The sequence below is a fragment of the Paralichthys olivaceus genome, chromosome 15, assembly GCF_024713975.1.
Source record: "Paralichthys olivaceus isolate ysfri-2021 chromosome 15, ASM2471397v2, whole genome shotgun sequence".
NCBI lineage: Eukaryota > Metazoa > Chordata > Actinopteri > Pleuronectiformes > Paralichthyidae > Paralichthys > Paralichthys olivaceus.
In genome coordinates this window covers 11,062,611-11,079,658 of record NC_091107.1, presented here as the reverse complement: position 1 = coordinate 11,079,658, position 17,048 = coordinate 11,062,611, and the positions used below count along the sequence as shown (strand labels likewise).

Sequence of the window (17,048 nt, the reverse complement as noted above, 5' to 3'; positions counted from 1 at the left end):
CCGACAACCTGTAACAGACCCCGCCCACCTCTTCTATGACCCTGTTAAGACTCAGTATTTCTGTTTTACACCTGGGAGGTCAGCCGTTGGGATGACGTCACACCCAAACAACCAGTTCATACTAACGTGGCGTTTCACGTATACTCATACTCTAGTAAAGCATCCACAGACCTTAATTGGACAGCACTACATGTACAACACATTTAATGACAGAAGTGCTATAAACAGTAAAACTACTCTTGATATAAGGAGGGGCCATCTCGGATTTCGAACTCTGGGGTATGAGGTTCCTCCAGCTTGCCATGTCGAAATTCGGACTTGTGGGGGTTTCCCAGTTGCAGCTTCTGACATGGGGGTCAGAAATTACGAGCTCCAAAGTTTAATAGAATGCGGCATAACATTTTCTGGTAACTTTGATAATATTTCAGAGGTTTCTTCCACCTAATGAGGGAGTATTTCATTCCACAGTTCCAAGTGTTTGCTTATTATGGGAACTTTTTAGGATTCTTAATAATTTTGTAAGGTCCAAACCTTACTATGTAAAGTGCTTTAAGATGATGTATGTTGTGATTCGGGGCTATACAATTAAAATTGAGGACTATAGACCAGGTTTTCATTAAACACATCTCTTTACTTTGCTCAGCATTCCCTGAAAAATCTCCCTGTCCCTGCTGCTGAGAAACATCCCACAGCAGCATTCTTCTCCGATGGACTGGTATTGATCGGTTGATAATTATCGGTGCCTGGTTTTCTATGATGCTCGCGGTTCAGGCTAAACTGTTCAATTTTGGTTTCTCAGAGTCTGACTGGTTTTTGTGCAGACACCAGCTCACCTCAAGAGGCAGGACCACGGTAACAACAGTTTAATGCTGTTCTTTTATCTCATATCTCATAAAACGGAACAACAGCTACACAGGAAACTTGATCTCACCACTAAGGCTTTTTCTAAAGATCAGCCTCTGAGAAGTTAGCTGCAAACTAAACTACCGAATGCTAAATGCTGTGTTATAGATGTGTCCAGTTCAAACCACACGGAGATTGTAGATATGTGCTTCGGGGAGGTCTTCTCTCATTTGTCTTGAGAGAGGCGGATGTGGTGAGGTGTTGAAAGAGGAAGTACAGTCTGCTCTGCTTCATATGAAGAATGAAGGCAGCAGGACCACTGAAGGTAGTACGCCAACATTTCACACATCATAATGTTTGATTAATGTCTGTGCCTTTAAAATAGATTCACAATGTATTTAATATGTATGTGTGTTTGACCTGCAAATGATGTTCCTGATGGAGACACTAACATTTCTGTCAGGCCTATAAAAGCATCCACCCATCTGTCATCTATACTGTTTGACCTTCAAGGGTCACAGTGAGACTGGAGCTGAAATTGGACGAGAGGTGGGCTACACCCAGGACAGTTTGCCTTTAAACCCATGTGAAACGACTGCAGTTTGGGGACATGTCTGTGTCCCATCACAGACAAACAACTCACCACTTTCCCTCACATTAACCATACTGTTGTTGCCATTCACAGATATTATAGATTTGACATTTAAAAAATACTGTCAGTGAACAGAATAATTTTCACAGACTCGTTCAAGTGACAAGACGTCTTGTCTGCTGATTGAGTCATCAGGAGACGTATGGCAGCAGTCGATCAGAGACATAGTGTGCATGTATTGTAACATCAGACACCATTAGCTTTACAGCAGAGCGGCAAAGATAAACTAAAAACTAAAGACACGTGGGAGTGGATCAAACTTTCTGACCCTGTTGCATAACATAAATGCAGAGAATTAGGACGGCAATCAAGAATCAAGACTTTTACCAATAGTTTCCTTTAAGCCAGCGACCATTTCTGCTGATGTAGTCTCTCCTTTCTTATTTCTAATGTTTTAATGTTCATTGTTATTTTTACTTTGTTATTTTTTTTTTAGCTGATAAATGCAGAAGTACCTACACTGAAGATATGTAGTATTTTTTTAAAGTGTTTCCTCCGTCACTTTCGAAACAAAGCCCTGGGACTGAAATGGTGTAACAATTGTGTGTGAAGGTGAACATCTAACATTTGACATTTATCAGTCTTTGTACGACTCAATTTAATCCCAACCAAAAGCTTAACCGTACGAGACCTTTTTGAATTCCCTGCCTGTAGATAAAGCTGTATATAATTACTCTAAAGCTGTTTTAATGTTTCTGTACCACATTAATGATTTGAGGACTGGCAAGTAGGCGTTTGTCTTGTATATAAAACCTAAACTGTGTTTCAGTTTCAGTCGACCACTTCCTGTTCACTCGGTTTTATTAACAGTAAACAGCAACTACCTCAACCATGACAGAGAAGAGGAGAGTACACTCATTGACCAGCAGTGTTTTCAGTGATAAACTCTCAATAACCGCCTCACTAAATGAATAACACATCACTCCACTTCTGTGCTGGTTGATAGTTATTGAGCAGTGATGACAGTGGGTGCATGTAGGACAGTCGGTCATGTGTGTCTTTTGTGCGTCTTGTAGGTATGTTTGGAAACTCCAGTGTGTCGGGTGCAGTCCTGACTGGTGCGTCAGTGGTGTCACTGAGTCTCCTGTCTTTTCTGTGTCTGTGCTGTAAAAGGAAGACCAGTAAGTACAGCCGATAGATGAAAACAGCAGCCTCACTCACACATTGAATTTGTGCGTTGTTTTTTTGTTTTTCATCTTAAAAGAGATCCAGCTCATGCTCAGGCTCGCTGTTTTAATTTGAGTTATTACTTGAAAAGGTTTACTTCCTCTGATGTTCAGTAAACACATTATTTCCTCATGTTGCTGCTGCTCCTCCTTTCAGCCTCTGTCCAAGTGATCCTTGGTGGAAGGAAACCTGGGTCAGGAAGAACTCATCAGATTTATGTGCAGATCTGGATCAGGCGGCAGATCCGATTTTTTTTAACTTTGTGAGATAGGGTTTCGACATTTGTATCATTTCCTGGCGAGTAATTTATGGATCTTGATTAAAAAACAGACACATTTAGGGATCTTAGATCTACAAGTGAGTGTGATTTGGTGCAGTTTGATTTGAATTCAAGGAGACTTATCAGCCTTGGAGGTCTGTGCTCTTCTGAATATCATTCTAGTTCACTGTCTGCTTCCATTGCACAGAACATATTCAGTTTTTTAGAAACACACGAGCCTGAGTTCTTGTATGCAACTTAGTTTAAAGTGTTGAATACTGAGTTTTCACTGTGTTTTATTTGTTGCAGAGATCATACAGGAGGAGCATCACACATATGACCTGCAGACATTGTAAGAATCTAATATTCTGTCCACTTTCCTACAGCCACGTTACAGATTACTGTCATTTTTACAAATTTCTGTTGTTCAAGATTATATTAAACACATCAGTTTAATTGTTGTGATATAATTTAGTCAAAGATAAACTGTTCAAATAATTATCAAAACCTTCTATTTTGAAGCTATCACAGTGTAAAATTGATCCCTTTACGACATTACAGTACATTTTTCTATTACTGTATAAAAAGTTGACGTTAAAATACTCTTGTCTCAACAGCCAACGTGGGGGAAGTATTTTTGCGGTGATGCAGTCAAGACCAGGTAAAGTACAGTTCCAGCTTCAGACACCGTATCTGCTGATGACAAGTTATCAAAGATATTTCCCGCAGGGATTCCTATTTATTATTCACTTTTAATTTGCATATTTAACCAACTCTGATATATTTTCCCCCAGTCACCAGAACCAATCAGATAACTTCAACCACAGTGTATGTATATAACAATATATAAACTAATCTCATCTCTGTGTATTGCAGTTTGTATTTGTTTTTATGAACACAAGTTAAAAATAAACTAAACTCAAAGATTGGATGTTATAGTCTATGCAGAAAACCACTAATTCATGTATTTTTTCAGTGAAATTCAAGAGGAACTATCATTTAGTAAGCTTATCTTTTATTTTCGCAAGATTTAGCAGCCCTCATTTTACATAAACCTGCAGTGAGCTGAATTATCTGAAGATTTAATCCTTCACCCTGTTTTACAGACGAAGCTGATGAACAGTCAGATTATGAAAATGTCAAACAAGGTAACTTTCCATACACAACACGCACATAAAACACGGAATTACATTCATTTTCAAGTATTTGTGTTTTTGTTATTGTCTGACTGCATCATTGCTGTTCTGTATTAGTCTGCACTGCTGCACCTCACACAAGGAAACTGGAACATACATACGTGTAAGTACATCAGCTCTGCTCATTCCCTTATTCCAACAGTACTAAATCGAAACATACTTTATTTCAGCATCACGTTTTTTGAATATAGATTTTCCTAAAGATTTAATGGAATTTTTGTCTAAGAATTAAATAAAATTAAATAATTCATCTGAGTATGAAGTCTAGACCTTTTTAAAAATAAAAAAAAGGTTTCTTTAAATGTTATTTTTCATTTAAAACTTTGGTTTTCCAGATGCTTCAGAAGAATAAAAAAAAACATTCACCAAAACTACATAATTGTATTTAATGAGCTTTATTATTTTAGCTCGTATTTACATTGAATAACTCTGTGGAGTCAGTGTGAATCAAACTCCATGAGAAACATTTAAACATTTAGACTGAACTCTGTATGAAGTTCTTGATGTGGCTACGTGGCCATTCAAGTATAAATCTACTTACATACAGAACAGTGGGTTCACAAATGTCAGGTCTGTGTATTGTCTTTAGATCTCCACTCCCGGCCGCAGTGTATGGAAATGAACAGATCACAAAAGTTGAAGCTGGTGAGCATTTTTATTTGCTCCTCTTTTCTTTACCCTTTAAAACTGAAATGTGTTTGTCACCAGTTTCTCCAAATGACATATTTTATTCATTTCAACATTAATTACACATTGTTGTTGTTTGTTGTCTAGGTGCTGATCAACCATTCAGTGTTTATGAAAACTTTTTCCAATCATTGCCAATAAAAGATGGTATGTCCACTGTCCTCTGTATCAACATATCTAGTAGACAGACATTATTGCTCATGGGCTCCAGTGCCTTAAAGCTCTACTCATTCCAACAGATGCTGATGACTACGAAAACTCGGAATTCCTAGAGCAAACTCAGCAACAACAAGAAGATTGTGAGTAGAACAGTCAGTGTTGTTTTTTTAATGGAGTATTAATCTGTAATTTACATTAAATTACAAACTCTTTGTAGCCTGCCTGAGCTGAAGTAAACTCACAGGCAATTATTACAACTGTGATATATATTATAAATCACCTTTTAAGAAGAGAGGTCAAAGGTTTATCTGTATAATGATAGATAGAGATAGTGATAGAGAGAGGGAGAGAGATTCTTTTACATCATAGTTTAACGAATCACTGGTATTTCGTGTTTTCCTTGAATACAGTGTATTGGCCTTAAGGTATTTACTGGAAGTGATTGTGAAACTTTGAAATCAGAGTTGAAAAACAGATCCGAAAATTTTAAAGGTTTAAAAACGAGTTAGTACAGTAATAGTGAAACTGCTGCTTTTTCAAACATATTAAAGCTGTTTCTTCTCCTTCTAAAAATATTCAATATCGTAATGTAAGTACCAACTGGAACGACTGAGGTAGAAAAAGAGAGAACATATAACTGCACCAGTGCCTCAGCAGAGGCCTCATGTACAGTAGTTAATGTAGTTAAACCTGCTGCAGAAAATCGTACCTGAGTGAACTCTACAACAAAACACACATTGAACATTGAAATCATTCACCCGTCCTTAGCAATCACCCTGAATCACCCCGGCAACCACAAAATCAATCCTTTCAACTACCTAGAAACACCATAGAAACGGGGCCATGCACCAACCCTAACAACCAGCCAATCAGATTCCATCGTCCAAACTTTTCTTTAACAGCTTAACGTGAGCCAACAGTCAAACATCCAGCTGCTTATCCAGAGGGTTTTCTTCACAAATCCATTCATTTCTGTCGAGTGTTGCATAACATCTAAGGCCAGTTATAATACGCTTGTTAAAATGCTGATGAATGCCTCTGCTAGTCTTTTACAGTGATGACGACTCTGTCACGGAGTTTGTGCAGAGGTCATCAGCAGCGTTAAAACCTAGAAATCGAATCAAATGTTTTCCTATACTTCACAAAAAGACACACTTCATGACATTAACACTGCTGCCTGTGGAATAATAGAGATAATGTGTATTTGTACTTTTGTTAGATTTTTTTATACCCTAAAAATGTCTAAGAACACTTAACCCTTTTTACGTTGATTTTACATCTGACTCATACACAATGTAACACACAATAACTTTAGCATAAAACCCTTTATACTTTTTAGTGAATATATAGACATTCTGAAAGCTGCTAATTTGCCGTATTCACTTATTACACTGAATGTGAAATGTCTTTATTTCTGGAACAGCTGAGTCAGAGTCCGATTATGTGAATGAAAGCAAGGTCTGCACCTGACGAGGACCCTCATCAGAAACATCAGTGAATGATGCAGACAGCCTCTGTCCGTACCTGAAAGTACAAGTTGCTCAGTTTTATTGTGTCTCTGCTGTATGATGTGCAAATGATGTGGACAGCTGTGTGAATAAATACTCATGAACCCTCATTGTGTATTGTCTGTGAAAACAGAGGGCGCCATCTAGTGGTTAAACATACAATATATATAAAGTAATTAACTGCCATTTCCTATGAAAGACACGTTGTTGTTTATATTTGATGTTCTTGTGCGTTTTTTTTCCTGGGTATGAAAAATTGAGCACTACGTCTTAGAGTAGAGTTTATGAAACTGCAGGAACAGAATAGTGCTTTAAGATGGAGATGACTTTACATTTGATTCAGATATTTATAGACATAGTAAGTGTATTAAAAATGGAGGGAGCTGCGCATGTACTTCACAGACCGTACATAAAGATGGACGACATGACTCCTCCCTGAAAGTGAAACCAAAGTAGTATTGCATTCTAGGTCCTAAACCCTGCCTCCTCTATATTAGTGGATGGAACATGTTTCAAGCTAATAGGCCACGTCATACATTTTTCATTTCAGGTAGTTTCACACTGATTTCTGTCCAGTTTTGTTTCTAATTTGTTGATGCTATGAAAACAGTCATTATTGACATGAGACTCACACTCGATTGGTCCAGCCCCCGACTGCTGCTGTGCAAATTCTGGCTCGACATGACGTGATTGGTTCAAGATGGCAGCGCATATGCCAAGGATATTTTGGCTTCTTTTCTGAAAAGTGGGAGGAAATTCCAACACAACATCCAACTTTATACAGAGACAAGGAATTCTCATTGTACCTTAGCTGGTAGATAACTGTGTTGCAGGTGATAACACATCACAGAATACGCTGCACTGTGACAACATTACATCATGCAAAGCCCTTCAGAATAAAGAAACAGGTCGGACAGGAGTTTTACACAGAGACGGTTTTATTAACCTGAACAGATCAGCTGAGATCAACACATCTCAGTCTGACGCTGCTCAAACCAACAGCCAGAGAAGACGAGAACCGAGCCAACGTTAGTGTGAACAGACAGAAAGTATTACGTCAAGGTACACACACATTAACCATTTCTATATATATATACCGAATGTATACCACGTTGTCAAAGGAGGTGCATTGATGTTCTGGGGCAGCTATGGAAAAGTGACGCAGCAATACACACATTCATACACGCACATATACTCAAGAGCCAGTGTTTAAGTTCCTCAGGGGTGAACTGACGACTCCACTTATACAGCAGTAATCCAGATGAGTCAGAGAAGCTAAGCAGAACTCCGACACCGTGTGACGGTAACACTTTCGATGTTTCAGTCGTAGGTCAACAGGGAAATGTATCACCAGAGCAAAGAAACAACTTCCACCATAACAAGCCATTTGATCAGTTTTAGTCTTAATTCTGAGAAATAAGGCAGAGGGCTCTACTTGTTACAGCCATCATTGAAGGATTAGAGGCAAGGGACATGATTCCTCCGTGAACCACAGCTGACATTACTTTAAACACAAAGCCTGAATACAAGATGAAATGGCAGAGAAAGCAGGTGTTTTTTTGCAGGGTGGGGAAGGTTTCAGGAGTAAACAGGAACCTATCGACCTCTCACACATTCACTCAGCAACACCCACCCACACACACACACACACCAGTGGGCTGATGGAAAGTCTAAGCACTGCTGAGGGCATCCACGCCGGGCAGGACTTTACCTGAGGACACAAAGACAGTGAACACACCGTCAACATCATTGTTATGCTTCAGTACAACTCAGCACTGAAATGACTAAAAGACTAAGCTTTTACTTTTTCTTCATCCTGTGAGGGTTATAACTTTTTATTTGAAACTCAAGCATCCATAGAACCTGGGGGGAAAGTTCGAACTGTAATGATCTGTTTGAATTTAAAATACAGAGTCTAAAGAGACTCAGACTGTCCCAAGTAGTTTGCCTCAAGATCCAGCAGAGGGCGCTCACTATCAACTTGACTGATTTCATACCCTCTTCACTAGTAAAGTCATGTTGCGTTGTTCTGCTAAAAAAATGGAGGATGATATTCAAATATATTCAAACTTCTGAGTTGTAGGAAAAAGCATCTTTTAGTTTTTCTGTCACTCACCCTCCAGCAGCTCCAGGCTGGCTCCGCCTCCTGTGCTGACATGGCTGACCTTGTCCTCGGTGTTCCACTTGGCACAGCAGGTGGCAGTGTCGCCCCCACCTGGACACAAACAAACACACATCGTTCAGACATGATTTAAATGTTTATGTCTAAATTCTATAAGACTCTTGTAGGAAGTTAATTTACCTCAGGTTATATTTACTTTGAACAGCTCCGAAAACATACTTGAATTTGGTAAAATGTTGGCACTCTGACTCACCAACTGAATAACATGGCAACAAACATACAAACAGCATCTTTCGTCCACCTTCTTGTCTTTCTTACCGATTATTGTGACACACCCAGCTTTGGTCACCTCGACCACTTTGTCCATCATGCTCTTCGTCCCTTTGGCGAAGTTTTCCCACTCAAACACACCGACTGGGCCGTTCCACACGATCTGCTTGGCCCGGCCCACCACCTCTGCATTGGCCTTACAGCTCTCTGGTCCACAGTCCAAACCCTGCAGTGGAGAAAAAACAATATTATAACCAAAATAAGAACATATGAATTGAATTTGATAAAGATGAAAATAAATAATGATTTCTCACCATCCAGCCAGCGGGAATGCCTGCAGCAACGGTGGAGGTGCCAACGGTGGCTTTCTCATCAAACTTGTCAGCGGTGACAAAGTCAACGGGCAGCGTGATCTTGACGCCATTCTTCTTAGCTTTGGCCATCAGGTCTTTGACAATGCCAGCCCCCTCCTCATCGAACAAGGAGGTACCAATCTGACAAAGGCAGGAGGAAGTGAGGGAATGGGAGTGAAATATGAACCACAGACTAGTGTCGAGCTGCTGAGCTGGTTTGTGATATGTAGACAAATAAAGGACTGAGTCAGAAATATGTCACAACTGGCAACATATGAAAAGTTGAGTTGTGGATTATATCGTCTCTCTTTTGGAAAAATGAAGCTCAGAAAATTCTCACCTAATGAGTAACTTAGTTTTTGTTGTTACTAGGTAAAAAAAAACATGATTGAGAGGGAGGGCTCTAGTATTGATTCAATCTGTGACGACTTCCACCAGATAGAAGTCCTCAGGTTTAAAGGTCGCAGTTCTCATGGTTCTCCACTGACAGATAAAAGGTTCGATTAGAGAACTGTTAAAGCTGTAATGCAGCAAATCTGAAGTAGTGAACACTGCTGGTGCTCAAACAGACTTTAAAACTTTTCTTTTGTTCATGTCACAGCAGATAATAACATTCATGACAAAAATATGACCCCTGACCAAAACATTTTAAAAAAGCCAGACTTTTGTTTTAATCTGTTTTGGATTTCCAAAACATTGATGTACCCTTGCTGCGGATTTTCCTCACCTCCATGTTGTTGAGGACTTTGAGGAAGGTGAAGGCCATGCCTCCGCCAATGATCATCTCATCGACCTTATCCAACATGTTGTTGATCAGCTGGATCTTATCTTTCACCTTCGCTCTGAGAAACAAACAGCAGAGAGGCAGAACATGTCAGCATAGATAAGAAACAGAAGAGGTGGCCAACATGAGAGAAAGATGATAGTTACATATAGTACTAAACTAGTTTGAATCAGTTTCTGTAACAGTTATCACATCATCATAGTATTCTTGGCATCATGTATTTGGATGCATATGATTCTACCCTCACAACTACTTCAGACCTCATGATTTCTGTTTCACTACAGTCTGAACTGTGATTACACTCGTCCCCTCTGTTTGTGAACTGGAAGAATGTGATTGGCTGCACCGCTCAACGCTGAGCGGATGTGACAGTTGCACAGTGCACTCAAAAAATCACGGGTGGCCAATGGCAGCTTGGCTAAACAGAGTATTACAGCAGCTTTACACACTGTTTCCTCTTTATTCATTCACAACCTGGACTGAGAGAAAACAAGGACCATACAAATGTAAAACCACTTACAGAGAAATTGAAACACAGGAGGTTGAGCTACAACAGCTCATTATCACTCTGCTGCTTCTTATCATTGATTAGAACAATTAAAGACTCATAACTTAAGCAGTCATTGAACTGTAATGTCAGATGAAACAGGAGGATATTAGCCAATTTCCTCAGGGGACATCTGTCAGCTTGTGCAAATACAGAGTGATTATTGTGGTTCTACTTTAAACACATCTTATGTTCCTGTATTTATATCTTTGTAGCTTTAGAGGAAACTAAAATGTAATTTACTGACACAAACATGAGAAAACATTCAAAGTGACTTTTACATGCAACTATTGCATAATTTTAAATTATATCGTCCAACAAACACTGAAAATATTTTATATAAATGAAGAATTTAAATTAGAAATATACATTGAATGAGCTCTCATCTCCACACTAAGAGCTGAGCAGTGACCACTGTGTCTTGAAGAAAGCAGTGCACTGTGACACCACAGATTACATAATGAGCTTATAGTCTATTCCTGGATGGTCACCTGGGTGTTTTAACAAGAGGCTGCAGTGTGAACAGCAGGAGACGGAGATAACACTAAAAAGTCACACTGTCTTTTAAAATAAAATGGTACCTACTAAAATAACTGGTGTTGTCAGTTTTAGCTTTTAATCCCGGTTTGATGCAGGGGAACACAACCGTCCTTTTGATTTTTGCTGTAAGGCACTTCAGTAGCTTTGACTCAAAACCCAAACAGCTTGTGCACAATGTCAATCAAAGCGTATGACATTAAAAATGGTTTGGGAAAGGTTCCCATAAAAGATTTGGTATGCTCTATCACATTCTGGCTCTTTTTATTGCTCCGTTATCTCTATGTACTGGGTTGAAGTGTAAAATTCACATGGGAATGTATATAAAACCCTGATTTTGTAACAATTGACATGGTATATGTGTTTAAATGCTATATTTCAGTTACTGACTGTCTCAACACATTTAAATCAAAACCAGTTTAACTGTTTTGTAAATAGTGAGAGAGAGAGACACAAAGATGGGAGAGTCTGTGGTCATTTTCAGTTTCTGTTGTTAGATGTGGAACCAGAGAGATACATGGTCATGGCTCATAAACAGGCAACTACAGTTATTATTCAGGTGGGGGGCTGCAGATAAAAATGATTATTTCATTATTTATCATAAAATTAACAAAAGTAAAGCTGCTGTGCTGAGATCAGCTTTACTGAAGATGAAAACATGAATTCCACCCTATTAGAAATGTGGCTGATGAAGAACAAATATTTGGCTCCTGAAATGTTTCCGACAGACATCAAGTGAACTGGCAAAAAAAAAAGATTTACCTCCAGTTTACAAACTGTTGTGTGTTGTTTTGGTGTCTGATTAGCCTTTAATTGCATTAATCTCTTACTCCAAACAGACTTCCTAGATAATCTTTCATGTTTCACTTGTACCTTAGAATTACACTGCAAGCTACGCAGCCCCTCACATTTTATTTTAACAACTGGGTTGTTTTCAGTCCCATCACCCACGAACACGCTCAAACTTGATGAATGGTTGAAACAAATCATTCTCACCCTCCGAGGATGGCAAGGAAGGGCCTCTGAGGTTTCTCCAGAGCCATGGCAAAATATTCTAGCTCCTTCTTCATCAGGAAACCAGCGGCCTTCTGAGGCAGATTCACTCCCACCATGGAGCTGGGAGAGAAGGAGAGGATGATTTTTCATATTTTTGTTATGACAGCATTATCATATCCAGGGTTTCTGCACAGTTGAAGTTAAATTTAATGCCATATAGAATGCAACCTTTAAAATTCCTGCAAACTGAAGTTGAGGTATCTTTGCTATTGATCTCCATAATGACTGTACCCAGACATTCCGAATCCCACTCACCTGTGGGCTCTGTGAGCTGTGCCGAAGGCATCGTTAATGTAAACATCTCCCAGTTTGGACAGGGATGCTCTGAAGGAATCAATCTGCTCCTGGGTGGCCTTGGTCTGAGGGACATAAAAGATTAGAAAGGGTCACAGAAGAAGAACACAGAGGGAGAGAAGTAAAGACAATCAGTGGCTGACGTCTGAGTTTCTTTTCACGTCTCGATTTCACCCACAAATGATTTACAATTTGCCTAAAGACAAACACAACCGGATGAGCATCTGGATTCTAAGCAAGGCCTGTGTCTTCTCTCTCATTATATCCTACCACAAAGAAAATATAACATTGTTGTGCATAAGTCAGGCATTGTTTGATGTTTAAAAATGTAAACTGCTCCTGTTATTTTAGTTTAATATATCATACCAATGAGAAAAATGGTCCATGGCATTGAAAACAGCATTTTATTAATCAGCACGTGAATTAAAATCCTGCTTACTCCTGCTACTATGTGGCTCCAGCATATATGAACAAACTTTGAGCAGCAGTATTCAGTCATTGTGGATCAGGTTTGTGCTGCACTTTAACAGTCAGAGGTCATGACAGAGAGTGGAGTCCAGAAAAAGGTCAAAAGTGCTCTTCAGTGTCGTTCAAATGTCAGACGTGAGTACGGCCAAGTCACTGCTTTTCACCTTTCCCTCTTCAGTCCACATGACAGATTATATTTGTATTAAAGTATTACAGTGTCTCTTTCATAGTTTATAGTATTATCACATCATTATTCCTCTCCTTCATTCACCAAAGGGTTGAGAAACGGTGAAGTGATTTCAGTGTCTGGAGCAACTCTTTTGCTGAGCAATTATTTTATAATAAGATGAGTGTGATACAGTAGAGCGGTACAGTAGAAACCAAACCACACAGGCTACATACCAACCAGGCCTCTCAGGACAGGAAAAGCAACACATGCAGCCAGGACAGCCCACTGACCTTCAGCATAAATGTCAGCAGGACAAGGCTGCTGATCCACTGAGTGACCTGGGATCAGTTTTTATACAGCATAGATATCGAGCATCTTCATCTCATGAAGAGGAACAAGATTATGGTCATCACACAGATGTCAAAGTCTCTTCCTGGTTCCCCTCCAGAGGGAGTGAAGGAAAAGATGGCACATTAGGCGCTGTGATCTTAAATGTCTGTGTGACGAACAAACTTTAGATTCAAAAAGATGATGACGTGAGAGACTGAACTGAATCTTAGCAGTCACTGCAGAGCTCCCGACCATGACATCAATAGATGGTGACTCAGCTCTTTCCGAGCGACACTGCAGCTGGAGTGACTATGCATTTTCCACCAGGTGACCCAGCAGTGAGAATATGTGTCCTACAGCCACAGCTGTACACATCGCTCGACTCACCCCTACCAGTGATACAACCACTCCCTCATTTGAAACAACACTATCTTTGTCCCCTCTTCACACTAACGGATGATAGAGTGTGATGGTAACAGCGTTAATACTGAGTCAAATTAAAAATCTTAAATAATAATGTACTGATGTGAAACTGAATAAATGGTCATATTTAAGTTATATAAACTGTATTTGCAGATTCTCAATACTAACTTAATGTAAACCAAACATATTATGCAACAAATTCTGCCAAACATAAAACAAACAGTAATGTGTCCTCAATCAGAACAGGAACTGAGAGACTCACCTTGTTTCCTGAGGCATCCTTGCCTTTACCCTCTTCAGCGACGTGGAAGCGGAGATTCTCCAGCAGGATGACTGATCCAGTGGCGGGGTTGGCGCAGGCAGCTTCCACCTCTGCACCCACACAGTCCTTCAGGAAGGTGACATTCCTGCAGAGCCCCAGAGGACCAGTGAGGATGATTCATCTTTTCACAAACCCAATATTCTATGATCTTGACAGACCAAACTTAATTATAATTTGTTTAGTGAAAAAATATGAATATTCCAGTTATCAACTCATCTTATGCTCTAAGAAATAAACTGGATGTATAAAGAGGAGTGGGGGGGAAGTAGAAAGTCAGCGATTCAGTCTATAAACTCACTTTCCAAGCAGGGTCTTGAGCTCGGCAGCGACAGGCTCCAGGGAGTACTTCTCAGGCACGAAGTTCCCATCAGGGCGGCCCAGGTGGCTCATCAGCACAACGGACTTGGCCCCGTTGTCCAGGCAGTGTTGGATGGTGGGAACGGCCGCCTTGATTCTGAAAATCAAGGAATATTGACTTGATATTTTCCTCCTGCCACTCTCTCTCTTCTTCTTTTTACAATGTAAATCAGGAACTTACTATTTTTTTAACCGTGAGAACAAAAAGTTGTTGCAAAAAATAAAATGGGCTTTACCTCTGGTTGTTTGTGATCTTCTTGTCCTTCATGGGGACGTTGAAGTCGACCCTGGAAGAGAAAAAACATAATTACCTGGATTAAAGAGACTATTGACATGAGCAGTGCATCAGGGAGGTTTGTGTGATTTCCTGTGTTTCTAGTTAAATTTTAACCAGGGATGTTGCAGTTCATGGTCAGCATTTCCTCTCCCAAGCTAAAGGGACACCCCATGTCATATTATATGTTTTCACACAGTTCCATGCAGTGAAAGGCTTTCATCAACATGTCATTGGCAACCTTTATACTGCTGCTCTGCCCATTGAGCTCTGTGTACCTCCAGCCCTGCAGTGATACAGTTAATGAGAATATGCTGCATCCCTCATACTCCAGTTACATAAGCTCCTTCTTGTCTGAGGACCTGATGAACTGAGACACATGATCAGATTGCAAACACACACACACAAACACACACTGCCAGTGCCATTAAAGCAGCAATCCATTGTCTCATTCTAAAACCCAGCAGTCAGCAGTTCAGAGGCTCAACAGCTCCTGTACAGAGACAATGCTCGGCCAACTACCAACTGTAGTAGTTCTAAGCTGTTTAATAGTTCTTTCTGTTGTCATTAGCTTGGACATTCAAGCTGAGCTGCTCCACAGGCTGAAATAAGCTCAGTGGACGAGTTAAAACCTTGATGGGCTAAGACAAAGAAGTAAGTTAACTAATCAAGAAACCTCGGTGTGGCCAGACAGTTATTTTTACACCAATGGCAGGGAGCTAGTCAGTTGGAGTTTAGTCAGTTTTGTGTGGACAGGAAAAAGTTTTTCTTAGGCCCCATCGGTTCATATAAACTCAAACACTAAGACCAATGAAGATATCTGGCCTCTTCAGAATTTGGCTGCAGGCTACAGGTTATTGTCGGGCAAGGCCAGGTCTCTACAGCAACGTCCTGCCTTCCCTCTTTTTAATTCTGGACCAGCCACTCACACAAAGCCTCTCCTGCAATCTGTCTACAGCTGTAAGTTCATGAAACCCGTACAATCGGCATGCTATGACAGGCCCTGGGTGTGATATGAGGTAAGTCAGTGTAACACACTGTCAGTCCACACTGAGTCTAGTTCAACATGTATTTGACCTTTTAACACTGAGCAGTGCAGGCTGGGGGCGGCTGCTGCTGCCAGTGAACCTTGTCCTATGCCAACTGTTGTTACAGCACCAGACTGAGTGAACCAAAATGGCCCTCTGACATTTCCACACAGGTGTCAGTTTCAAGTGCAATCTGTACGCACTGATGTTAGATAGATGTAAGCCTGACTCTCACTGTCTGCAGTGATGTTAGTTTAATGTAAGCCTGACTCTCACTGTGTGCAGTGATGTTAGTTTAATGTAAGCCTGACTCTCACTGTCTGCAGTGATGTTAGTTTAATGTAAGCCTGACTCTCACTGTGTGCAGTGATGTTAGTTTAATGTAAGCCTGACTCTCACTGTCTGCAGTGATGTTAGTTTAATGTAAGCCTGACTCTCACTGTGTGCAGTGATGTTAGTTTAATGTAAGCCTGACTCACTGTGTGCAGTGATGTTAGTTTAATGTAAGCCTGACTCTCACTGTGTGCAGTGATGTTAGTTTAATGTAAGCCTGACTCTCACTGTCTGCAGTGATGTTAGTTTAATAGACAGTTTAATTAGACGGTTTGAGAAGCAGTGGTCTAACGTCACTGGTTTGATTCCCGCTGGATGCAGTGATGGTTGCATCCATGCAGCATCTCCTCACAGGCACGTAACATGGCTGGAAGACGTGACAACCCACAAGTTCACTTCCTGTTCTAGGTTGAATTGTCTGAACTGATCCGCACATCGTGGATCATCCGTGTAGGTTCTTCACCACAGATCTAGTTAGTTACTTCAGGTAGGAAACGTGTAGGCGGTGAAATATCACTCACATTATCCCATTAGCCGCGGCGGTAGCAGAAGCTAACAGACAGACCAGAGACGCTCACCTCATAATGACGCGCTTCCCCTTCACGTCCACCTTGTTCAGGGTGAGTTTGTTGGACAGAGACATGTTGTTGTTGCTGTAGTCGCTTGGTTCTTGCACCTTCCTCGCTGAGTCTCCTCCGCTTCCTTCGGCTGCTTGTGGGTAAAACACCGAATGACACCTCTGACCTTAGCGCAGCGCGGAGGGACACCGGCGGGGCGGGGCAGAGAACACTCCCCCGTAACGTGATTGGCTGCAGCGCAGGGAGGGCAGTACATTTGATTGGATTCAGTGGCTGTCTGTTATCTGACGTAGGCGGGTGTTCCGCTGCTGTCCCCACCCTCATTTTACATG

General features: G+C 40.6%; 2 protein-coding genes across 2 annotated transcripts; one reads left to right on the top strand and one right to left on the bottom strand.

Moving 5' to 3' along the window:
* The first annotated feature begins 920 nt into the window (after positions 1–920).
* On the top strand, positions 921–6,581 carry LOC138413794 (uncharacterized). The gene is made up of 12 exons (XM_069539679.1): positions 921–1,168; positions 2,512–2,616; positions 3,231–3,273; positions 3,539–3,582; positions 3,716–3,749; positions 3,898–3,923; positions 4,028–4,069; positions 4,175–4,220; positions 4,707–4,762; positions 4,892–4,951; positions 5,044–5,103; positions 6,387–6,581. The coding sequence occupies exons 1-12, from the start codon at positions 1,138–1,140 to the stop codon at positions 6,431–6,433; spliced, it is 594 nt and encodes a 197-aa protein (XP_069395780.1). The 5' UTR covers positions 921–1,137; the 3' UTR covers positions 6,434–6,581.
* Positions 6,582–7,391: 810 nt separating this feature from the next.
* pgk1 (phosphoglycerate kinase 1) lies at positions 7,392–16,938 on the bottom strand. The gene is made up of 11 exons (XM_020086075.2): positions 16,717–16,938; positions 14,740–14,790; positions 14,445–14,600; positions 14,087–14,231; positions 12,396–12,499; positions 12,081–12,200; positions 9,944–10,058; positions 9,178–9,357; positions 8,912–9,089; positions 8,588–8,686; positions 7,392–8,182 (listed from the first exon to the last, which is right to left on the bottom strand). Exons 1-11 carry the CDS (start codon positions 16,779–16,781, stop codon positions 8,142–8,144), a joined length of 1,254 nt encoding a protein of 417 aa, XP_019941634.1. The 5' UTR covers positions 16,782–16,938; the 3' UTR covers positions 7,392–8,141.
* Between the last annotated feature and the right edge of the window lie 110 nt (positions 16,939–17,048).

Excerpts from the sequence above, each read along its gene's own strand:
- LOC138413794 (XM_069539679.1), top strand. The coding sequence starts at position 1,138 with ATGAAGAATGAAGGCAGCAGGACCACTGAAG. Across the intron at positions 3,583-3,715 it reads GGTGATGCAGTCAAGACCAG|TCACCAGAACCAATCAGATA; the intron begins GTAAAGTACAGT and ends ATTTTCCCCCAG. Across the intron at positions 4,221-4,706 it reads AAACTGGAACATACATACGT|ATCTCCACTCCCGGCCGCAG; the intron begins GTAAGTACATCA and ends TATTGTCTTTAG.
- pgk1 (XM_020086075.2), bottom strand. The coding sequence starts at position 16,781 with ATGTCTCTGTCCAACAAACTCACCCTGAACAAGGTGGACGTGAAGGGG. Across the intron at positions 14,791-16,716 it reads GGGAAGCGCGTCATTATGAG|GGTCGACTTCAACGTCCCCA; the intron begins GTGAGCGTCTCT and ends TTTCTCTTCCAG. Across the intron at positions 12,201-12,395 it reads ACAGCTCACAGAGCCCACAG|CTCCATGGTGGGAGTGAATC; the intron begins GTGAGTGGGATT and ends CTTCTCTCCCAG.